Source organism: Xiphophorus hellerii, chromosome 11 (genome assembly GCF_003331165.1).
Source record: "Xiphophorus hellerii strain 12219 chromosome 11, Xiphophorus_hellerii-4.1, whole genome shotgun sequence".
Classification (NCBI taxonomy): domain Eukaryota; kingdom Metazoa; phylum Chordata; class Actinopteri; order Cyprinodontiformes; family Poeciliidae; genus Xiphophorus; species Xiphophorus hellerii.
Window position 1 is genome coordinate 21,339,369 of NC_045682.1, and position 25,364 is coordinate 21,364,732.

The 25,364-nt window shown below is 41.5% G+C and overlaps 1 protein-coding gene across 2 annotated transcripts; it reads right to left on the reverse strand.

The window, feature by feature from the left end:
* Window positions 1–206: 206 nt before the first annotated feature.
* On the reverse strand, window positions 207–24,392 carry wscd1b (WSC domain containing 1b). 2 transcript variants are annotated; one of them, XM_032576632.1, is made up of 9 exons: window positions 24,105–24,392; window positions 21,716–22,310; window positions 11,166–11,280; window positions 9,797–9,981; window positions 4,864–4,985; window positions 3,216–3,405; window positions 2,548–2,712; window positions 2,259–2,459; window positions 207–1,073 (listed from the first exon to the last, which is right to left on the reverse strand). In XM_032576632.1, exons 2-9 carry the CDS (start codon window positions 22,104–22,106, stop codon window positions 721–723), a joined length of 1,722 nt encoding a protein of 573 aa, XP_032432523.1. In that variant the 5' UTR covers window positions 22,107–22,310; window positions 24,105–24,392; the 3' UTR covers window positions 207–720. The 2 variants fall into 2 exon arrangements, with proteins under 2 accessions (XP_032432523.1, XP_032432524.1); XM_032576633.1 differs by lacking the exon at window positions 24,105–24,392 and adding an exon at window positions 23,569–23,898.
* Window positions 24,393–25,364: the final 972 nt, after the last annotated feature.

Below are 25,364 nucleotides of genomic sequence, written 5' to 3' on the forward strand. Positions count from 1 at the left end.
GGCACTGACATCCCACGATATATTCCACAATAGTAGAGGATTCTACAGTGAACACTACCGTTTTCTTTCTTTGTGGTTATATTTTGTGTTCTGTGGACAAAACCTTCCTACTATCAGCTTCAACATCAGAGGTGGCAGCTGCAAATAAAGCAGCAACTTCCCCAGTCGCATTGTTAGATTAAAACACGCCAGCGTACACAGTCGCGCTCGCTTCAGATCTTTAATGACATCAAATCTCCATAGAAATTCACAGTTTGTGATCGGCCGATCTCGTCTCCCTCAGAGAGTCCGTACAATCACATGTGACATTTTTGAGGCATTTTCCTCTGTCTGGAAATTCAGTCTTTCTCCTCTGTGTGTTAGTATAACTGTATATGCTGGCGAACACGGGGATGTGGGTTGAACCTGCATGAGCACGTCCATAGTCTGGCAGTGGGGAACAATGCTTACCCTGACCCTTCTTCAGGTCAACAGTTCATGTCGAATCTTCTCTCGAGTGAAAAGGTCAAGGCCTTGTACTTTTCAACAACTACTCTCCGTTGGATTTCTCAGTGTGCCGTCATGTTTTTTTGTTTGTTTTGTTTTGTGACCCGGCTTGTCAAAGAGTCACTCGGTCCACTTTCATCAGCCGATCCAGTCCTGCTTCCTGCTGAGAACGAGCTGCAAACCTTCGTCCCCTCAGACCAAGTGTGACGCAGTCATTCCAGAGTCTACCCACCATCATCTGGGGAGGTACTCCTGTGGAAGACCACTAAAGTTCCTGCTCTGAAGCGCCTGGTCAACCGTGAGAATGAAGGAGTCGATCATGCGCCTCATGTCAGGAGTGAACGGGTCAAAGGAGGGCCTCTGGGCACCGGGACGCTTGAAGTGGCCGTCCTGGTTGCTCTGCGCGCACAGCAGCCTCTCCTCGGTGATGGAGACGTTTAGGAAAGCAGCGACTAGTCGCAGCTGGGGGAACAGGGCTCTCTGCAGCTCCTCGTAGTGCACCACCAGGAGGCGCTGTCCAAACTTCAGCCAGCTCAGAGCGTGGGAGGCCCACCAGGGGGCGTAGCTGGAGACAAATTCTGGCCACTCTGCAGATAGAAGCAGAGAGGATAGATGGTTATTTCCTGGTAATTACTAGATTATATTTTAATGTGCCTTCATCAAAAAGAGCTTCTTACATTAATGTTTAAAGACAAACAGCTCAAAGTCTGGTGATTATCCAGATTTTGATAATTATCCATTATCCTGGAGAGTGGACAGAACTAAGTGGGTGTGTGTCTGAGTTTCAGTTTGTTTGAAGATGCAGAAAGGAAGCAGAACACAAGCTGGCTAATGCACAAAAATACTTTAATCAATAGCAACCATGTTATTAAATCATCACTCCTCCTAATATCAATTTCAACTCTTTTTTTTTGGGGACTAAACAGTCTATAAAGATAAAAATGATTCAGCCTAGCAGGCAGAGAATAATATGAATGTCGACCATGCACACACACACTCATGGCTCAGGTCATGCAGAAGACTGCTGTGAGATTTCAAAGCGTAAACTGAAAGCACTAAGCAGATTACAATGAGTCAACATCATTCAGGACTTGGTTCATAAGTTCATTTTAAGACCTGCTGATAAAAGTCCTTAAAACATAAGTTGTTTATTGTTCTATAGTTTAAGACAGACAGGAGAATGAAGATATTTGAAGTCCCAAACTCATCAGTTTAGCTTTAGCTGTTTTATCTGACAAATTTTGACCTGTCCAGCCCGCTCCTGCACACCGGTTGTGTGTAGTTGGTCTGGGTTCAGTGGTTCTGAATGTCTGTGCACTTCTGAAATATTGCTGAGGAGGACTTTCTGTTTCACACGATGAAAAAACCTTCTGTTTGAACTCTTTGAGAAAGCAAAGTCCTTGACCTTCTGAGCAAAGTACCCTTCAGAGAAGACGTGTGTGACTGTGAAATCGTTTCCACCTTTTTATTAAAAGTAAACTAATAGTGTAAACCAAATAATATACTGATTTCTCTAGCAGGCTATTGTAGTGACAAACCTTTTTAGTAATAGTAAAAAAAAGGATTTGTTTTCTTTTTTGGAACAGCTTTTCATACATCTCTATCATGTCTAGAAAGGGTGGTGTTTTTTGGTGGTCTTAAGAAGGTAACAAGACGGGGTGTGTGTGTGTGTGTGACCGTGAAAGCTTGCCTCTCTGTAAATAAAGGGAATGCGTGACAATAGAATCCTTCAGCAGAGCTGTAAAGCACTCGACCTTGAGGCGCACCGTTACCTTTGCTGTCCCACTGCGCCTCGGTGGCGTGGCCCAGATGTCCGGCACACTTGCGGTTGAATTCAGCTATTAGAGAGCGGTAAGGATTTCGAATCAGCAAGATTGCAGAATCGAACATCTCGATTTCTTTCTGGCCACTTTCGTGCGTCTTCACACAGATGCTGCGGCCGCTCTTCCAGTAATCCTTCTCCCCTTTGAAGCCTGGGACCGGAGAAGAAAATCGATCAGACAAAATGTGACTGAGAAACATTTCAGCTGCGCGGTTTCCCTCAGCAGCGCTCTTTCCTACCTCTGTTGTAGAGACTGCCATCGAAATAGAAGCTGCCGGTGTAGTAGCCGGTCACGAGTTCAATCAGGTGTCGGACCCAGGTGTTGCCCGCGCCCGGAAAACTGGAGAGCGCCACCAGGGAGGAGGATCTCTGAGGCAGAAACATTCTCTCTTTGCACCTGGAGTCTGCAAGAAAACGTTATTTTCTTTTATTCGGCGAACTGTCAGCTGTGTTCGCAGCAGATGAGCGTCATTGAGGAAGCTGAGAGCCCAAAATGGAGTCATTTCCAGGACAACTTAGACACAAAAGCTGGTGTGACACTAACTGCAGCGTGACTGTGAGAGCTCTGAAATGGATCCGAGTCGAGATTTCAGGAAATATGGAGAGGGAAAAGGGGCTTTCAAGTGCAATTTCCTACTCTGTCATTCACTAAGTGGCGTTCCCCAGAGAAACCAACACAGGGTTCAGACACAGTGTCATGGTATGGACTGCTTTTATCACAGGCTATTCTCCTCAGATAAAACAGAGTGTTAAGCTTTCACTGAGCGGCGTGATTAGCAAAAAGCCCTGACGACGCAGACGGCTGGGGCCAGAAAACATTCGGCTAATTATTACGCTGCAGGAACGTTTTAGTTTCTTCCTCTGCTCACCTACAGCTGCCCGACATGCGTGGAAGAGAGATTCTCACCGAGGACGGGAGTGTGATACACCTGGTAGTGGCCGCTCTCTGGCGGTGCCGTGGCCCCGGATGTTGCCGTGCGGTTCGGGGCGCCGCTGTCGGCGCACTGCTGCTTGTCCGCCTGCTGGTTGATGTTGAAGAGAGACGACGTCCACGTGCAGAAACAGTGGGGTCTCTTCAACACAGCCAGGGGGAGCTCCTGAAAACATTCACAATTACAAATGACTTGTCAAATTTTTAAACCTTGATGATTTTTTTCTCCCCCCCATTCTGTCATGCTACAGGCTTTTTTTTAATGTTGTGAGAGTGGATGAAAAATAAACAAACATTTAAACATTTTTACAGTTGAAAATCTGAAAAGTATGGCTTGGATTTTAACTGAACCTGCCTGGAGGCCCAGAGAAGCGAATCACTTTAAACTGGTACAAAGGCGATCGATCGATCGATAGATAGATAGATAGATGTGTAATTTATTGTCCCCAAGGGAAAATTTGTCTTGGACATTGTACGCTAAGCAAAGCAGCATTTATAATTTACACTACAAACAATGAAAGTCAATAAAAACATCACAGTAAAATCATAAACACATATTGCTCAATAGGCAACAAACACGAACTGCAAATTCCCACATACTTCTGTCTAGTAGTAGGGAGCGGTGGAGAAACGTTAAGCAGAGTTGGGTTTGAAAGCAATATCTCAACCTACCAAAGCGCAGCCACCTGAACCGACAGGTCGGTCAAAGAGAGAGCAATAATCTGGTCACTCTGGATTAGCAGCAGAGATCCATAGCGGAGGTCAGATGCTGAATTTGTTCGTCAAAAAACAGGATTCTTTGTGTGGCACATCACCTCAACAACTCCATCATCACAATGAAACATGATGGCAGAATGAAGCTTTTGTTCAGTAGGGATGCTGGCAGCTGATTGGAGGATGGAGAGAGCTCAACATAGAATAGCAGACAGGAGGCTTAGCGAACAGCAGGGTCAGATTTATTTGTTGGAACGGCCCAATCAAAGTCTACAGCTAAATCCAAAAGAACATCTTAGGCAAAATTTGTATGCTGATATTCTCCATCTAATCAGAGCGTGACCGACGCTGCATGGAATAATGTTTACAGCTGGTTGACACCCAAACAGATATTTGGTAAAAAAGTGAGATGTTATTTATACGAGGCACTGAATTCCCCACGCTGTGTCCTCTGACTCTTTCTGTTCCAGTCGGTCTCATCACATCTCCAATCCACCCTTCATTTTTCCTCCTGACGTTTTCTCACTCTTCCAGCTCCAGAAGGTGAGAACTTCCAGTGCCGGGGCTCGGAGATGCTGCGGGGATCTTCTTCTCACTCCGGTTATGCATGCCTGCACTCACACCACGCGACGAGAATTAATCACGTTGCTGTCAACAGCATGCTGGTTTTCTCTCCCCCTACCCTCTCCCCCTTTTTTTTCAGCAGAGCTGCAGCCGCTAAGCCTTTAGAGCAGAACTCAGAGAATTCTCATTAAAAGCACATTAAAGCTTTAATATTCAGCAGAATTCAAAGAGCCGTGTTCTCCCACATGTGATCCGGCAGCCCTCTGAGCCGGCCTCCTCTGTTCCACTGCTGGGTGCGCTAAATTAATCATCAAGCCTATCCCTCTTTCCGAGCCGGGAAGCCAACCTTATCGGTGCACGTCTCGATGCAGGACTGAGTGGTGAGGTTGGGCTGAACGGAGTGGATCGGGAAGGCGCCGACGGTGCCGTTCGTCAGCTTGAAGCAGCCGCGGTGGTGAACGTTTCTGACTGGAGGGAAGCAGAAACACACGACAAGAGGGGGGAGGGAATGAATAGCTGTGTGTACGAGTTGCTGAATAACAACAAGCTGAAATAGAAATTTCTCTTCACAGGGTAATTTGTTGTTTTTTTTTTCTCTCTCGCTCTGACAAGATTCCATGAGTAGACGTTGAGAAACAAGAAGTGGAGACTCTAATCTGTCGGCTGAATCTCTGCAGACTGTGTAGCACATTCACAGCTCGGCTGCTGATCTCCGGAGAGAATGAAGCTTCCGATTGGAAATGCTAACGCTGTTTATGATTATGATTATTTACAGCGGTTGCCCTTGCCCGGGTCAGGAAGGAAGTGCACGTCTTTATGGAACTAATATTGCAAGATTAAATCATGGGGCATGAAGTAGCACACACCTCAAAAACTCTTCCCTATTTTCTCACAATAAACCTACACAAACCTTCATGTTTTTACTACGATTCTATCTGCATTTTGATAAAAGACTCATATTGGATGTTTTGTTCTATGTCCTTTATGCTTTTTTTTATACGTAAAAAGGATAAAGTACCAAACAATTATGAAGAGGAAGAAAAACTACATGCTCTTTAAAATGTTAAAAAGGCTCAATATTGATGTTTCCAGCCTTCATAGAAGAAACATATTCCATGAAAATGAAAAATAAATAAATAAATAATACACCATTCTGGTGTAAATAATAATGGTAGAGATGCTTCTGAGCAAATCATCTCTACCATGAAAAATGGTGATGGCAGTATCATGCTGTGGTGAACAGGTTAGCTCCTCAAAGATGGTGGCAGGATGGATGCACTGCAAAAAAGCAACAACACAAAAAAAAAACATACACACAAAATCTTACCAAATATTTTTTTTTGGTCTGGTTTCTAGTCCAAATATCTCGGTACACTTGAAATGAGACAAAACTAACATACAGGTAACTTTTCAGCGATACACAAGAGCCTGTTTTAAGCCAATGATTCCTTAATTGTTTTAAGTCAATCTGCTAGTTCCACCGGCAGATTGTTTTATTTATAACAAGCTATTTTTCCCGTGTTATAAGTGAAATAATCTGCCAGTGAAACTAGAACCTTTTATTTATCTGTACCTGCCTCCGTAGAGCATCTTCTCTATTCGTAGCGTCTTTGTGCTCCCTGTGAAACATTTGTGCCACATTTATTTGTGTCTACCAACTTCTGTTTAAGTCAAACACAACTTGCAAGGTTTAGATTTTGAACTTAAATGTGCGGAAACATAAATGCACAGCACGTTTTATTAGCTTTGTCATATTTCCAAGAGTTGAGTAAACGAAGTTTTTTAAGTTAGCGCTTAAAAAAACTGAAAGACAAAAAAAGCAGGGGTGGGAACTATTTCCCAGGGTGCTTAGCAGCAGATTTTTCTATCTTGTGTTGCAACGTGAGCGAGATGGAAGTGTGTTACAGGGCTCTTGTGTTCAATGACAGTGAATATTCATTTAAAACAATAATCAGTTTGCAATGGTTGAGGATAAACTCTTCACATATTGCTTGACTTCTGATTTCTGAGCTGCATTCAGTGAGTTTTTTTTTTAATGTTTCATCAGAGATTTTGTCTGTGCCATCATTTCTTTTAACTTCAGTTATTTTAACTTGATACTGCAAAAATAATATGGAAATGTGTGTTTTTTTAACTAGGTGAGGATAGTTTACTTGCACAATGTGAAATAATTATTTGTTTTAAGTTACAGTGTTAATACAACTCTTAATTCAAGATTTATCAGTCATGGAAGCTAAAAAAACAAACAAAAAAAATGTTTAGACAACTTCTCTGTTGATGTTAAATCAACTTGAACTTTAATTCTGAATTAAAACCAAAAAATTTTCTAGTTGACTTTACTTGCACTGGCAGCGGGTGAACCTTCATTTTCAAGTTAAATCATCTTCAAATGTTTTACAGTGTAGAGTTTTACCTGCATCGTTTACAGAGCGTTCAAAATGGGCTTCAACATAAATGTTGTACTTTATAATGGTATTGAGAATCTGCTGTAACTGAAATGAAAGTGAAAAAGGAGAACATCTCGGTTGTCACTTTGTTGTTTTATTGACGATTTTCATTATCAAAACTTATTTTTCTCATAAACCTGTTTCTATCTGTGATGCCGTGAAGAACTTTGATTTGCTGAGCTTGTTGTTAATGTGCTTCAATAATAAATGTTTTTTTTTTTTTATATACAGTACAGACCAAAAGTTTGGACACACCTTCTAATTCAATGGGTTTTCTTTATTTTCATGACTATTTATAAGGCAAGAAATCCCACTTATTAACCTGACAGGGCACACCTATGAAGTGAAAACCATTTCAGGTGACTACCTCTTGAAGCTCATCAAGAAAATGCAGAGTGTGTGCAAAGCAGTAATCACAGCAAAAGGTTGCTACTTTGAAGAAACTAGAATATAAGGGGTATTTTCAGTTGTTTTACATTTTTTTGTTTAGTACATATTTCCACATGTGTTATTCATAGTTTTGATGCCTTCAGTGTGAATCTACAATGGCAATAGTCATGAAAATAAAGGAAACTCATTGAATTAAAAGGTGTGCCCAAACTTTTGGTCTGTACTGTACATATGTTGTTTTTAAGTAAATGGTACAAGAATAAATGACTTGAAAGCCCAATGATGGGAGCCAAGCTATTTGTTTTCAATTTATCTGCAAACAGAAATCGTCAGCAGCGGCTCAGCTGAATAAACAGAATGTTGGTTTAAAAACTTGAACCTCAGACCATTTCTAATCTTGTCCTCAGGCTGCGCCACACACGCATATGTCTTACTTTTAGGTTTTCGGTGCGTTTCTTGAACATCACCGTGAAAAAGCAGTTAGCATTTACAATGACCGCGCTTACAAATGTGGCTCGGAAAGAGACGGCAGCAGCTTGATGCTTTCTGCATTTGTAGCCGCAGCTGAGAGGGCTGCTGTCAGCTCCCCGACGGCCGTCTCACTAATACGGAGAGCTTTCTGGAATGTGGCTCTCCCAGGTGTGCATCAGACACATATAATGACTGTCAGAGCAGTGATGGAGGGTCCTGTCACCTATCCGCCAGGGTAAAAAAAAAATTTTTTTAAATGCGGACATTTTCAGCCTCAGTGCAGGCTGGGATGTTAGAAAAACAGATTCAAAATATATATGTTTTAAAAGATTATGATTTTAAGCTGCAGAAGGCAGGTATGTTTTGAGCGCCCCAGCTCTTCTGCACACGACTCATACAGACAGCTTTTGACCGTCCTTATCGGCTCACAGTATCGTCACTCGGTTTTTTGTGCTGTAATACAAATCTTTTTAGTGTGGCTTGCAAATTAACATTCATCGTTTCAAAATTTGTATCTTCCATTTGGTCGTAAAACACTACAATAAAGACTTTACTGCAAAAACACAAAATCTTAGTATTTAAAAGTATTTTTGATCTAGTTTCTGTGGCAAATGTCTCATTGGACTTTATGGATGCTTTTTTCCCCCTTTTTCTTTTTTCTTTTTACAGAATTTGAAAAAAAACATGCTAAAACTCTGCTACTTGATCAATTTTGGGTAGAGCATATTTACAGGCAAAGGTTCTTTTTAATCTAAATTGCAAAATGCAAATATATTTAACAGTTTCAACTTAATCACAGCTATGACTGTGCTCTTTGAGAAAAATTGTCTTTTTCTTTGAGTCTGTAGCTACGATATTTCCCTTTTGTTATAATTGCTGACTTCAAACTGTGTTTGATGTTGTAAAATTGCTAATTATTGTGCAGATAGTGGCATATACTGAGTTAAGCCCTCACACTCTAAGACTTTAACACGTGCTTAAATGCCAGGTCAGATTATCGGTTTTTATGCTTGGCTGCCTGTGCAACAGTGTGACATAACTCAGGGAAATTAAATCAGATTTAATCCCTACAAACAAAATCATCATGACGTCAAAACCCTGTGTCATGGTGCCAGCTCTACATCAAAAACACACACATTAAAATTGAAAAAGAGCGCACACACGCACACGCCTGCACACAGACCAATTTCTTGGCCCCACTGGTAAAGATGTCTGAAAGCCGTAAAAATAAATTCCTCCTTTACTGCAGCAGCAGCATAATGTCATACTGAGAAACTCAGAAAGAAATCCAACAATTAATGTGCGTACATTTACTTAGTAGGGAAAAATATAACATGTTGCTTAAAAGAATACATGACAAAATCACTGGTGGTGCAACACCTGGCAAATTTAAATGTTTAAAAGTTTAGTTCCAGGATCTATTCACCTATTTTACCATCTTGTAGTCTTCTACTGGGACTGGAACTGTCTGCTATGGCCCACTATGGAGCATGGTGGAGAACCTGTGATGCTGTGGGCTTGATTCTCCTTCAAATGCAAGAACTGCTGAAGAACTGGAAATTGGTAATCATGGGGTAGAACAACAGGAAAATGATTCCAAACATCTCCAAATCAGAAAAGGTTTATAGATTCAGTTCTGGTTTGTATGAATTAGGTGCTCAGGAGGAAATAATTTCTCAAACATGCATGGAAGAATATATATTTTAAACTAACACAGTTTGAAATATGAGGATTGCAATAAGTATATGAGACTCAATAGACACGAATAGAGAAATAAAATCAGATATTGTTATGTGCATGTCTGAGGAATTGCTAGCCAACAGAATTTCTCAGACCAGATATGCTGCGTATGTTTCCATGTCAACAGCTTGCATCCCTTCCTATAGCTTCAGAATGGAGCTGGTCCTGTTATTGCTGCTCTCGCCCGCATTAATAGCAGAGCGCTGTGCTCCCTGAGGGGAGTGGACTCACATTTTCTGTGACCTGGCAGCTGCTCCTCCACCTTGTAAATGGAGAGACGGCCCACGCCGCCACAGGGAGACCCCCTCTCGCCCCGGCACACCAGGCTGCAGTCCTCCTCCGGAGCCTGCGGGCTGCTGATCCGGTTCCCACAGTGACATTCAGCGCCGTATTCCAGACCTGCAAACTGGTATCCACTAATCACACACACACACACACACACACGCACAGTTATTTCCCTAGCCAAAGGCATTTCATAACCTCAGACTCTTCCCCTCAGGCTAAGTCATCCCACAGGAGAACATTAGGTAAGATTTCACACTTATCATTTAATTCAGACGTCCCTGTAATAAATATATCACATCCCCTGACATGGTTGTCAGTGTTTCTGCTCATGTTCTCATCTGACTGCGTAATGTCCTCTTCTGCATGAGCTGCAGTCACCTCTGATCTGCGGCCCGTGACTCATCCTCCTTGGTCTACTTTCATCCTTCCTCTTTGGGAAAGCAGAGCCCTCATGAAAACTGACCTTTTCATCTGCTTCCTTTAAAGCTTCCTCGTAAATTGCCTTGCCATTTTTTTTTTTTTTTACTTTAGTTCATCTCTGTAATTGGCCCGCTCAGGTACACACAGCCTGACCGCTCCCTTTGCGGACTCCGGGTTGGTTGGCAGAAACGTGACGACCGACTCGATGTGTGTTTTCACACCTGATAATCAGGTAGACTGATTACATTTGTTCAGCTGGTGCAGTTTAAAACCAAACCCTTAGAAAAACCTGCTCACCTCCTCACATGTGGGGGCGCTGCACCAAGAACCACTTAAGTAAACGACACAAAACCCTCTGAAGAAGACACCGAGCGCAGCTTCCTTTTTAAAATGTAAACAAAAATGGCGCAGCCTTTAGCGGCTTTGGTAAAATGCCACATTTTACCCTCTAGCTCACTCTTGCGTTTGTTTTGGTTGTATTTACCCAGAATGCCCTGCTCTATAGTCCGCTTTTTGCTGTGATTTAGAAAAATAATACTAATAATTCAGAGAGGTCATTCCTCGACTTTGCCCTTGAAAGTGGCTCCAGGTTTGTTTGAAGGTCATGCGGCGCCGCGCGTGCTGACCCCCCCGGCTCGTTGTCAAAGTAGCAGAGCTTCAGAAAAAGCATTTCTAAAGACTGATATGTTCTCTCTAACCGCAGCGGTCGGCTCATTAGGCTTCCCACAGTAACAGACCGAACCGCAGGCCCAACACCCCCAACCCCTCGTTTTTTTTTTTTTTTAATTCCCCCAGACACCTGGCTGGAGACACAGGGGCCATTCATGGTGGAGACAGGGATCCTAAAGCTTTCCTTACACAACGGGCCCTCTGTGGGCCCCTCCACAGGGATTACCTTTCCGAGCAGGTGTCCTGGCACAGGGAGCTGGTCATTTTGCGCAGGTCATAAAGCATGGTTCCGCCCAGGGCTCGATCGCTGGCGTTATGCAGGAAGCAGCCCATGTAGGTTCCTGCATGGGTCAAAAATAAAAGCAAGCAAAGCTCTGTCAGAAGGAACTGACTGAGCAGTCAGAGTATATTGGGTTTTTTTTTTTTGTGTTTGTTTTGTTTTTTGCTCCATTTTTATTTGGTTCTCTGCACATCCTCACAACTAAAGCCTAAATTCAACATGCAATGGAATCTAATAGCCGCTATAAAGTACAGAAATGCTCCGGGCAGAACTGAACTGAGTTGAGTTGAAATAAGTTAAAACAATTTGTAGATTTATCCCCAGATGTTTTGGTTTCCAAACCACAAAATGGCCGCAGAGCCGACTTGTGAGTCCGAGTGACGGTTGATGACACAAGCATTTATTTCAGCTCAGTTACATGAACAGGAGTGAAAGGTTAATACAGAAATCATCAGTACTGTAAACAGAATAAAATGATTAGAAATGCATTCAAAACTTTTCTATATATAATTCAACTCAATTATATTGTATTATATTTAATTTAATTTCAAAAATACTTTATTTTATCTTTTGTTTTACTCAAATCCAAGTGGAAAACTCGGTGGATGTTGATGCTGCGGAAAGCAGGATCTCCACTAGCAGTCAGTCTTACAACGAATCTGAAGACCCCTCTGACTCTTGCAGTATGACAGCTTTATGACTGTCATGACATGCTAAGAGCAGAGATGATATTTCACTGGAGCACATCCTGCATGACATCATCAGTTGTAGCTAGAGACTCATTTGTTTTTGCTGCTTCTCTTTGTATCGCTCTCTGCCTCCACCACCTGCAGATTCATCTCCTTTGCTTTGCCCACATTCAAGATAAGATGATTTTTGATTTTTCCTGCACCAATTGGTCCACCAGATCTCTGTAGCCTCTGATATCTGTAAAGTCAACCGGAGTCATCATTCAGTTTTTAACGTCCCGTTGTCCCAAAGTTTATGTCTTTTTATTTTAGGGTAATCTTATTCCATTTAAAGGAAGACAGGTGAGAACTTGAGAAGATTTAATGGTGAAAACGAGTGAGACTTCACCTATTCATTTCTTTTTTTTTTCCAGCTGTGTTGCAAAGTGGTTTAATTCTCAATGCTTTGACTGCTCAGCAATGCCCCCTGCTGTTCAAAAGCTGAAGGCAGCAGGTTGCTCAATAAATGGGCTAATAGGTGGTGTTCTCTTGTTGCATGTGTTGCTTAGTGAGGAGCTGAAGAACAAACACGCCTTTGTATTTCTGTGTATTTTAAGCGTGTGTGACTGAAGGACGAGACATGGACTGAAGGCAGCATCGATTAGGAAACATCTCTCCTCCACTTTCACTCATTATGGGATTTATCTTTAGATCGAGTGTGTTGTACCATGAATTCCAAACCTTTATTTAAATGTATGTTTTTTTCATGAGCTTGCTAAAATAAGGCATAGTTGCTTTATCGTATTTTCATGAGAAATCATACATGATGGCTTCTGTGTATTTTCAGGGTTGTTGCTGGAAACTAATAATGCGAGAGTTTAGAAACACGTTTAATTTGCTCATTACTGAAGCTCTACTAGAGCAAACCTACACAGAGCCACTGCATTTCAACAAGCTTAATATGCGCATTCTGTGTAAAAAGAACCTAAATATAACGTGTGTAACCCCAGATGAACCAGTACTGAGTTTCTATTGGAAGCAGTAGTGGTTACATTATTTCTCATTTTAAAATTCTCTTTTGCTCTTGTTCAGAGCTTTGGCTCAAGTCTTTCATCACCAATTTTATATCCTCTGTTACCTTGAAACACATCAGAATCTTCCAGAATGTTTTTTAGAGAGATCAGTGTCCTGGACCTGTTGCTTTGGCAACCCAATCATTCATGGATAGATGGCTGTGTTGGATTTCATTCATTTTTGTCTTCAAAAATTAATAACATTTGTGCATCACCCATGTCCGTTAACCAGTTTCAGGACCCGACCAGAACCCCTCAGTGTAAATTACCTTGAGAAATAATGAGATTTGGTTAAATATAAAAACAGGATTTAATGCCGAAAAATTATCAATTGTTACAAGCCATAAATGTCATACAGATGGAACAGATACAGGGTTACATTCACTGTCCAGCGCTGGGGCCAAATTTAGCTCACCTTATGCACGCAACCAAGTGAGGCAAAGACTGCAGCGAGTTTAGCTTTTATTCTTCTCTGCAATCTGTAGCCTCCCTAAAGGGAAGCTTAATCTGTGGCGGCAGTCACACATAAACATGGTTATATCAGCTGCAGCGAGTGCATGTAAGCAGATTAAAGAGATAGAGGAAAACACAGAATGGATTAATGGATGGATGGATGATGAGGAGCATTGTTGCATCACATCACATGAGCATTGCACGTGATAATCGGCTGAAGGCGGAGTTTCAGAAAGAGCAGTAGCTTCTTAAAGAGACAGAGGCCCAATTTCAAGGCGTCAAATCAAAGTTATTTTGATAAACAGCTATAGAAGAAATGAAGAGCCCACTGCACTGAACCCCATTGAGAGCCTCACGGTTATTCTGCCAAATGTTGATTTCTGAATTCTTCCTGAGTTAAAACATCAGTGTTGTTATTTCTAAATGAATATGAACTTGCTTTTTCTTTGCATTATTTGAGGTCTGAAAGCACTGCATCTTTTTTTGTCATTTTGAGCATTTCTAATTTTTTGTAAATAAATACTAAATTGTTGCTTGGAATTTCAGAGATGTGTTGTCAGTAGTTCATAGAATAAAAGAACAATGTTAATTTTACTCAAACATAAACCTATAAAAAGTAAAATCAGACAAACTGATCATTTTAAGTGGCTTGTTATTTTGTTTTCAAGAGCTCCACACACAGCATTTTTGTACCAACTGAAGGCAATATAGTTTCCTGACTGTGCTATAAAATGTTTCAGTCCCAGACCCCTGAGTTAAGAGTCGAGCCCCTATCTCTGTCACACACTCTAAAACACACAGTTAGCTGCACTGCAGAGCTGTGAGGCCGATGCAGCCTTTGTGTTTCCACTCAATCATAATAACTGTCCAGCATGTACTGTCAGCCCTAATACTGGCATTATCTGTGTCATGTATGACTGACAAGAGGTAATCAGTATTCCAGTTATTCTTAATTCAAATTATTTTGAAGCTGCACACTTTTCCTGGAACAGAAGCTGCCCATGCAGAAAGAAAGCAGCAACAAATAATGCTCTTTGTCAGGCTAATACGATGCGCCGACAAGATTAAGGCAGCGTATAAAACGTCGCCTGAATTTGGTCTTTGATGTTATCTTTGCTGCATCATCCGCCACTCGGCTGACACATAAAAGCACTCTTTGGGAAAAAGAAAGAAAAAAAAACAGCTCCTGTCACCAGAGCAGCATATGCATTGCTTTTGTCTTCAGACTTCAATTACATTTTTCCCCGAGGACTACAACTGGTATATTTTTAAGTTCTGTGCTAAAAGTTATTTCACAAACCGTATATTCTGAAGGGATTTGTATTGAGTTTCTGTTGCATAGTGCATGGAAACATACCCTCCAGGTGAGCTCTTTGCTTTAAATTACAATTCCTGAATGTAGCTTGCATAGAACAACAGTTTACGGGTTTCAGTGAAACTGAGACTTCCTGTTGAAGTTTTCTTCCAGCACAGACTAGACTGTCACCGAATGCTTCAAGGTGGATTTAAAGGGCAATATTCGGTAAAAATCATCTTTTTTTTCAGCTTTGTATCATGTTATAATGTTATTCTCTCAAAGCAACATACTTGGAGCGTCGCCTTGATTCTGTTATGAATAACTGAGAAATCCTTTAATTGCCTGTGGCAACCATTCAGCTGTGGAAAACACCTGGATGGACCAAGCACCGCCTTTAATGCACAGCGACTCCCCTTTAACTCCCCCACTCAGCTCCTTTAGACTAGCCAGAAGCAATTAGCAAACACTTGGTGGAACTGATCTGCTACTTCTCAGTGCACAGCTAGTAAAAACATTGTTAAAGGGTAAATAGAGGAGCAATGTTATGATGACTTCCTGAAGGCGGAGTTTCAGAAAGAGCAGGAGTTTTTAAAGAGACAAAGGCCCAATTTCAAGGCGTTAAATTACAAAATCAAATTTCTTTTAAGTCATATTTGATAAATACAGCATTTTTATAACTGAAGGTAACAAAGTTGGCTGATAGTGCTATGAAATGTCACTGTATGCCTGGAAAATACATAATACTGCTCCTTTAGAATGTGTTGGAAATGCACTACATGCAGCAGGGCTTGCAGACAAGATGGGAGGAAGCTATGGGCCGTGAAATCTCTGGCTGTCAACCGTCGGCGTATCGAATAAGTGATTCAATCAGGGCCCAACATTCTTTAAAGCCCATTCTGCCGGGGGGCTGCTGGAGCAAAGCTGAGTCACCGGCCGCCTGTGGACCCTGGAGAGTACCAGTGGAGACCATCAGGAAGCGCTGTGTGACAACATTAAACGGAAGGAGCTACCAGAATCAGTCGAACGAAGAGCGTTTTGAGGCATTGCCCAAGGTGAGAGCCCCTCCTATCCCCTTCAGCCGCCCAGAAGGGAAGGTTAGTTCTTTAATCAAAGTGAGGGAGAAGCCCCAGGCGTAACGGGCTCAGGGCTAATGAAGGGAAGCAGCCTGAATTCATAGACATGATAGAAATGACTGCATGGAGGACTGACATTGCTCGGCCTTTTTAAACACTCAGACAGATGGCTATGCTGAGTCGGTCCCTGCAGGACTGGATGGAGGGAGCTAATGATGGGAGGACAGAGGAAAAAGACACATGCCTCTGCCAACTGTGAGAGGTCATCAAATCGAATGAGACTATTGTTAAGTAGCTGCTATCGCACCCAAGAACTAAACAATTTGTAATAGCTTTGCTAAAATGTGATCATATATCCGTTTCTGTTTTGCTACAGCTGTAGGAGGCGATACACGTGTATGTTTAGCTATATTAAACTTCTGATACGTTGTTTACGTTCCATAGTTTGAGAATCATCCTTGGAAGGCACAAAGTTTCCTCCTGTACATGTTGGACATTTAGTATAAACTAATGTACCTTGGAGGAAGACTGAATCTGTGCCACCTAAAGGAGAAAGGAGCATTTCTGTGCTTCAAGAGCCCACAGTTGTGATCAGATGTTTTATATATTGCCTACCGTTATTCATCTGGGGCATATTTAGCTTTAACAATACTTTCATTCGACAATGAAGTTTGTTTCTGGTAAGAAATGTGACATGACATGCATCTTTCAAAATAATGTAAAATCTTTAGCCATTAAATGTTTTTTTATTTACTTCTTTTTTTTTTTTAGAAAATGTCATTTTGAAAATGAATATTTTACTGCTTTTAAAAATCATGCATGATCAACATAATTTGACTTCTTTGAAAAAAAGAATTACAGAAAAAAAACTTTAATGAGACTGTTATAGCCAATGCTACACAGACATTGTTTGAAGACGACAAGGTGAATGATTTGGAGCGGTCCAGTCAAAGCCCAGACCTGGGCAGGACCTGAAAAGAGCTGTTCAAAGCTGATCCCCATAAGACCTAGGCCACGACTGTCTTGCAAAAGAGATTTTTAATCTCAATACAATATCCGTAAACTGTGTTGAAAAGATAGAAAACTTACTCATTATTCCATCTAGTAAGTATGATGAACAGGAGTAAGTAAAACCTCACCTGGCATTCATCTAGTATTTTTAAGTTAAATGTCATTGTCATGGAGTCAAATCAAGCTTTTGGACAATTTGGTTCAACTGGATTTTTTTTTACAGCACTTGAAAAATCTATGCAGGCTCAAACATTTGGGCTTTTGTCCAGAAACCCGAGATGTGAGATTTGGAAAACTAGATTTGTGTTGGATGGATGAGGGCTGTTAAATGACAGCTAAGGCTTGGCTGGGTGCCTCACGAACCTCCTGGTTTTGCATCTAATTATTTCTCTGAGAATTATGAGCACTAAGTGAGGAAAAGCTTAATTACACAACTTTGATGCTGCAACACAACGTATGTAAAACTGGAAGTCATTCTTGTCATTTTGTGTTTTAGATCGAGCAAGTCGTCCTTAACGTCAAATCTTAGCTGTCAGAGCCCGAAGCTACATATCTTAACATTTAACAAACTGGGAGTAGTTTCCTGTTTTTGCTTGTAGTTTAGCCTTTGAAATACTGAGAACTAATGGAAGATCTGTAGTCTGCACATAGCGATGCCTCCATTTTACCTTGACTGTACATAAGATTTTTGATCACTACATTTTCAGACACTTTTAGACTTCTAAGTATAAATATTTGAAAAAAAAAATGTTGTTTTCTTACAAACATTTGAATCTATTTTGAATAATTAATACTGTACTGTTTAATGACTAGGATCAACTGGAATATATGTGTAATAAAATTTATTATTTTCTTCTGTAAAGTGCCTTGAGGCAACATTTTTTGTGACTTGGCGCTATACATATAAACTGAACTGAATGAAATTGTTCAAGGGCTCAGGCTGTTTTAGTCTCCTTCAAAACAAACCAAATAATAATAAATAATAATAATTTTGCAAAACTATGTTGCTATTTTGGGTCAAACAGAGCAGGCTCTGTAAGCCTCAGGGCTGAGCTCACTTGGTAGAGACAAGTTACAGTTTAATCTCCAGCATATGGAAAATGGTCTGCAATTTTTAAGTTCATGTTGGTTTGCAAATGACTTGTAAATCTATTTCTCATGATCTACCCTGGCTGATTCAAATGCAGTTGGACAGATTTATGAATTGCTGCTCACACCTGCTCATAAGTGTTGTCCCAAACAATCTTATCTCATGTATTCATCTCACTGCGTGTCCTTACAGCATGACCCAGAGCCTTTTTGGAGCCGTAGGTGAGAAAATGTTAACATCGTGTGCAAGGTTTAATTCAGAAGGTGAGCTTCAATTTGTTTTGTAGGTAATCTAGAATTGCGCCGCTTATCATGGCAGCATGTCGGAGAAACTCTGTCATGTTGGTTCTGATTTGTTCTTTTTCTACACCTGTTTTGGTGGAGACATTACTTGTTGCCGTATGAAAAGAAATGTGGAAGTAAAGTAAATATTGTAAAGTAAAAATGGACTTCTACACAATCATGAGTGGATAGAAGTGACAAAAATGTCCCGTAGAGTAGCTTTACATGTTGTTGAACAGCAAAGCATAAAGATTGCTTTATGTGTTCAATGTAAATTATAACATATCATCAATTATTAGCTGAGATTGTGGACTTACAAAATCAACTTGGGTGCAATAGGCTTATAAAGCTACAAAGCAGCTACACTGTCTGCAGCATGATGAATAGGCAGCTGTGACTTATTTTAATTAAGCTAGCCAAAGAAAATCAGACCCTCAACATAAAACAGGAGCAGAGCTGCACCATTTTCATCCATTAAGCACAAATAACTTGACAAAGAGGGAGATGTTTTTGCAAAACAATACATAGAGCAGCTTTGTTCTTTGCCAGCAATAAAGGCAAGGCACAATTATTTAATCTGCCAAATTTTCTAAAGAATGAAAGAAGTTGATTGGGGAAAAGAAATGGTTCTTCCCTATTTAATACTAACAATTCTAAGCTTTATTCTGTTAGCTCTAAGAACGTAGCAAACGATCAAAGTGGGTGCAATGAACATAACAGATATGCAAAATGTTGTTTATTTTGATTAGAGACTGAGGAAACTGCAGGTAACCAAGGAGGAGTAGTTATTGATTTAACTTCATCATATAAAGTGGATGTGAGTACATGTGTTGTATTAAGAAAGAGCACACAAATGTAAAAACCAGGGTAGAAAACATTTTCAAAAGAACAACTTTATGCTAACAAACAACACCTCGACTGTCAGGTTGCTGACTCACTATAGTGGCATGAACTGTACGTGCTGTGTTTTATTCTTACTGAGGCTTCCAGCCATTATTTTTATTTTGCAAAAAGATGGTCACACATACCTTTGTCACATCTCTGTCAAAAAAGCAATTAATTTTCTCGGCCACGAATTCTAAGTTTCCAGGAAAAACTGATTAAATACACCGTTTGTTGCTGTTGCATACTTTATTTTGCAACATCACAAATGATTGTTCTTTGGCTTCAGGCTGAAACCTTACAGGGCCGTTGGCACCACAGACCTTCATTAGTTCCTTCTCTGCTCACCAGAGGCGTATGAAACTTCAGAGTTTGGTATTGACTGATTGCAATTTTTGTGATGTTTTTGCTGCTGCCTCTTAGCGAGACTCCTTTGAAAAGAAATGGGTGTTTATGCTGGTAAAATAAACGTTAAATAAAAAAAAAAATTTGTCTGATACCAGCTATAAAGTGGGCCAGTATTGACAATATCGATACTGATACCAATACTTTTTATTATCGAAGTTTGATCATCAGAATTCTAACCGTCAGGTGGTTTTGTGGTTTTTCCTTTGAATTGTTTAGTTAAAACCCAGGACAGAATTTGTACGAAGTTGGTAGATGTCTAAAAAAAATACTTTGATAACATATCAGCGAGATAAATAATAGAAAATCATAACCAATTTGTGTGTTTTGCATTTTTTCCTTAATACACCTAATCAACTTGCATTTGAGTGCAAATCAAAACAACATCTTTTAGAAATATTAGAGAAACTGCAATACAATAATAAAATACATTTCCAAAGGAAATCTGAAACTTAAGCATCAATTTTATCACACTAGTATTGATTTGATTCTGATTTCGAATTGGGATCGATATTATCGATATTTTGTATCGACTCACCCACCTCTACTGTTCTCTATGCATCCAAAACCGAGCCTTTGTCGGACAGCCGCCTTTGAAACTGAAACAATTCCCGCCTGCAACATTTTTCATCAGTATTAACTCGCTTAGCGATTGAGCAATCACATTTCGTTTCCGTTTTAAGAAAGGATTAAGTGTGCCTCTTTTAAAGAATGAGACAGAAAGGCAAATGTTCCACCAGAGCAAACTCTTTTTGCTCTTAACATTGAACAAAATGGTACAAGCAGTGATAAGCACTGTAATGGATTGGAGGAAATCTGAAAGAGCATGGCAAAATATTTTAAGTCTACTTAGCAAAGAGCACATGCTTGGATTCTATTGCTTTAATCCTCACTGGTATCCATTTTTTCTGTGTATTACTTTGGCTCGCCGAGGCTTTTCCTCCTCTGGTTCTGAGAGGGCCGTTGAGCTCTTTCTGTCGTCTACGAGATCTGGGGCACCACACGTAAAATGTCACATGAATCTATAATGAGGCTCTTCTGACTGTTCTGGGGTCACGCTCATCTCTTTCATACATGTTGAATGAAATCTGCTGTGAGTGCTCTGTGAGCATTGTACTGAGTATAATTCCTCAGCTCCTGGCTATCTGAGATAAGAAGGTACATTACCGAATATATAAAACACTTGTATGTGTCCCTTTATTCATACATAATTCACAGGCGAAAACACCAGCCCAGATCGTCAGCCTTCTGCAGCTGTATGTCAGACAGCAGACGTGCTGCGCTTTCTTTCTCTGAGTTTAAATTAAAAAAAAGAAAAAAAGAAATGCGCTTGAGTTGACTCACACAAAGGCACTGAAAGCCACACATACACAACGGGGCAGGATTTAAGAGCAGAAGAGAATCAGAAAATAACTGAATTGGCAATATATATTGCCAATTCAGTAAAGCTGGACAGTCAGTTAAACGTTTTGGAGACAATATGTTTTTTCCCCCATTGAACACTTGATGTCTGCTTCTGCAGCAAAATTGGGTCAGCTCTTCACTCATTTTCTCTAAACACATAGTCTGTCTCATTCATGCCTTCAAGAGGTGGGAATGAGCCTGAGAAATGAACCGGTGACCAGAATGAGACAAAACAAAACCCTTTCTCTATGTGTTTCTAAGGTAGCTGGTCTCTCAAATTGCCCTTGGCTTCAAGTTGGGGTGGGTGTGTGTGTATATAGTTGTTTGTCCGTCATAGGACGGAGTTGTCCTATGACAACGCAATGACCCTAAGAGATAGGCACCAATTCCCCCATAACCCTTATTGGACAAGTGAGTATTGATAAGGAATGGATGACCAGGGAACACACCACATGGTAGTGCAACCAGGTCAAGGTTTGAATCAACTAAAATTGGTATTAGAATGTTTGTGCTTAAAAAAAGGCAATTACAAACTCTGATTGGTGCATTTCTACTTTCCCATTTTTAGCATTTGATTCAGATCAGATGCAACCAATTACCCTAAACCTATTAGGATGGATTTCAACTGAAATTGGCAGAGCTAGATGGGTGTCATGATGTTGACCGTGATGTTACTGCTAAACTTCAATCAGCTAAGTTGTTGCCTGTTGGCCAAAGTTCATCCACAGCTTTTCAGCAGCCCACACAACCAGTGACGTTTAATGACACACCAGAAAAATCCCAGAAAGGACAGTTTTCACACGGAGATACGCTGTTTCCAGGCATAACTCCGGCAGAATATTCCGCCCTTCCCCCTTACCTTTGTGTCTGCTGCTCCTGTGCAGAGGCACTTTCTGCTCCGGACTCTCTGGCAGCAGACTGTGAAACCAGCGGCGGTGTAAGTGTTGGACCCCCAGGCCGCGGGAGCCGGGCCAGCTTCGCGACGCTTTGACTCCCCCGCTGGATACGGCCTGAACGGCGGCCCATCTGGAACGCGCCCTCATGCCCATGCCCGCCGTCCCCAGGGCAGCGGGAGGCGCGACGAGAGACAGCAGGGGCGGCAGGCTGGGGGGGTTGGGCTGAGCCGCCCGGATGGTGGAGCGCTGCAGGAGGAGGATGCTGCCTGCCATCAGGTAGGCGATGCCCAGGCAGAGCAGCAGCATCTGGGCTCTCTTCAAGAGGCAGTGCAGCTTGCTGAGGGGCACCACCATACCTGCTCAGTTCACTGCCTCCCACTTCAGTCAAAGGCCATTAAATGGTTGACCGAGAAGATCCGGAGGAGGACTCCAAAATTTTGCAGAGCGTTGGAGCTTGTGTGTCTATGTTGGTCCATGTTGTTACCAACAGCAGCAGAAGAAGTGGGAGAATGGATGTGTTGAAATAAAAAAGGTGTGATTTATGAATCCAGAAAGATCCTGAAAATGATGGAGAGAAAGACACAAATTAGGGCCATAGACTGAAAATGGGAAAAACACACGTGAAGGATAACATTCTGAACGTTTTAGGTAAAGTTACTATCTCTTTATTGAGGCACTTATTAGCAGGAAGTCAATGTTATGATAGAAGCACAAAGCTTAGCAAGTAGAGGCATTTGCACAGGTTTAGCAACAACCATGATTGTTGCTGATGTTTTGACTGCTGGGTTTTCAAAGCTGCAGCTCTGTTTGGGGTTTCTTGTCTGCATTGGTCAGTATCATGGCAGATTCATACGAACATTAAATATTCATAAAATGTTTTTTATATAAACATTTATAACATGTTTGAGACTATAGAATTGGTTTAAAATGGTAGAGATCCACTTTAGTCTCGGAGAACATTGATATAAACAAGCAAGCGGTTCTTTCCCCCCCCAAGACAGTAACTCTACTGCATTTTCACAAATGAATAACAACAAAAGAACCAATGATACTCTCTTAGATCTATTTTTTTGTCATTTTCTTTGCATAATTTTCCACAAATAGAAGCATCCCTTAAAGAAAATAATGCATCCATCTTATTTTTCCAAAATGTTTATGTTCGTCTTTATCTTAAAACTCACAGAAGAGCAGTAAAATACTTTTTTAAATGACAATTGTCCTGTAGCAGATGTTTATCAAAAGCCGTCTTTATTCAAAAGGTTATGTAACATTCTAAATGAAATTGATGTAGCTGGACTGAGGACAAAAACGGTCATCTACTGCTAACAGAACCTCAGCTCAGTTACAGCGGACCATCCCTTTGAAGGATGGTACAAATATTGGTACCTGACATCACAGTGGACCATCAGGGGTCACAGAGTTATGCCTGATCCCTGTATATCAGTGTTGTTGACACATTTATCAACATCCAGATGATTTAGATTTTTCCAATTGTTCTTGAAATAGAAAGGGGGAAAAAAAAATCAACTTGTGCTCCATGATTATTCAGCTTCCAAATAAAATTCCCTCATCGAAACGTCATAATATGCGTTTCTGTGGTGAGAGATGTCACTTTCCTACAATGGCTGCAAGAATATATGCGTGATGTTCCCCGCACAATGAAAAAAAAACAAAAATATAAAAACCCCTGCAGTGATAAAAGCTGTGGGCATTACGGGCGCTTATGAAGGGGGGGAAGGACGGAGCGCGCAGATCAACTCTCATCCTGACAGCGATAAATATAAATGCGATGAGCGACACACACACAGATACACACATGGAGAAGCGGCGCCGAGGCTCGATCAGAACCGGTGATCGCAGCAGGCAGCGTTTCGTGCATGCTGACACTGTGAGGAGGGGAGCGGTGAGGTGAACCCCCGCTGGTCGGGCTGGTGGCCGTCACACGTCATTATGTCCTTCACATCCACTTTTCCTAACCGGGGCTCTCCCGACAGAAAGAGGGGGGAGAGAGGAGAGGACCGGAGGGGAGAGGGGAGAGAGGGGGTGCGGCGGTGCTCCCGAGAATAACAGCCCCTAACAGAAGCAACAGTTTGCACGACGATCGAGTCCGGATGTCCAAGTTGTGCTCAACTCTTGTTTTTATTCGCTAATAAAACAGACCGAAGTCATGCAAAAAAAAAAAAAAAGATAGAGAGAGAATTAGATTAAGATTTGATGGCACATGGCGCAGGAGGACAGACAGATCACTTGAGGGAGTGAGCACGCATCAGTCGTTGAAGAAGCCAAGGTCTTCCATTTTAAGCCCCTCTCTGTCACTTTCTCTCTCCCCCTCACCACTAAGGCTCAGCTTACCTTCCGATCGCTCCTCTCGCACGGCTTTGTTGTCCTGCATGTGAAGGTCCGCTGGGCTGTTTAGTATTTCCCACAGCCGCTGTTATGTAAGGTCTCCATCTCTTTCTCTCTCTCTCTCACACACACACACACACACACACACACAAACACACAGGGACTCTGAGAGCGGACGAGCCAGCGCTGCTCTCTGTCGCCCTGAAAAGGCTGCCACGGCAGGCAGAATGCGAGAGGGAGTGTGTGTGTGTTTTGTGTGTCTGTTGTGGAGGAAGAGGAGGTGATGGGGAGGAGGAGGAAGAGGAACAGGAGGGAAAAGGGAGGAGGAGGAGGGGGGTTGTTGGAGCTCAGGCTCATTTACATTGGTGATGTAAACGCGTCACAGCTCCTCCACTGTGCAGACAGGAGAACCGAGTCCAGCAGCCTGCAGCCTGCAGCTCCACCGTGAAACCTGCTGAGCCTCCTTATTCCTGCAAATAAAGTTGTTGTTTTTTTTTTTTTTGTCGTTTGACTGGTCGCCTTATTCATGGCCTATGATCATATATGGCCGTCTTCACTTAATGCGCTTCATAAATTTTCCGTCAGTTATTATTATGCGTGACGTCCGCGTTGCGTTCGAAGCGCGTTTCAGCACCAAGAACAGCGCACCGTCTACCTGCCGCCTGCCCAACAGACAGGACTCCTACTGATACACTCACAGGTGTCTGCGACGTTCAAGTCCAACCATACTACACTATAACAATAAAAATGTGATTTCATTTAAATAAGCCTTGTACCAGAACAATTAATGAGATTTTCCTGAGGAGATTGTCATTCGGGAACTCTACCATCTTTACGGATCTATTAGCCAGTTTCATTTTGTGTACTGCACCTTTAAGAAACATTGACGCCGCTGGAACTTTTCACATTTGTCACATTGCAACCAAAAACGTCGATATAATTTGTTGGAAATGTATGTGATAGACCAACTTTTTGAACGCACCATCCTCAGAGTGAAACAAGGCGGTGGCAGACTGAAAAGTTGATTAGAGGGAGGATGGATGTCAAGTAGAATGAATAGTGGGGAACATGAGAGCTAGTGGGTTAGAGCACTAATGTCCAAAGTCAGTCCTGCAGGCTTTAGTTCTTTACTGGTTCATCAAACCTGAATCAAATTATGGTTCATTAGCAGATACAGCTCCTAGAAAAACACTCAGAGAGAACATACTCAAGAGAAAATAATGCAAATTGGAGGGCAGTAGAAGAAGAGCGGGGTCAGTTAGTTAT

What these genes read in the sequence shown, in the direction of transcription:
- wscd1b (XM_032576632.1), bottom strand. Translation starts at nt 22,106, where the DNA reads ATGGTGGTGCCCCTCAGCAAGCTGCACTGCCTCTTGAAGAGAGCCCAG. An exon ending in CAGGAGCAGCAGACACAAAG is followed by an intron (nt 11,281 to 21,715) that starts GTAAGGGGGAAG and finishes TGACCCATGCAG; the next exon opens with GAACCTACATGGGCTGCTTC. An exon ending in TGGCAGTCTCTACAACAGAG is followed by an intron (nt 2,460 to 2,547) that starts GTAGGAAAGAGC and finishes CTCCGGTCCCAG; the next exon opens with GCTTCAAAGGGGAGAAGGAT.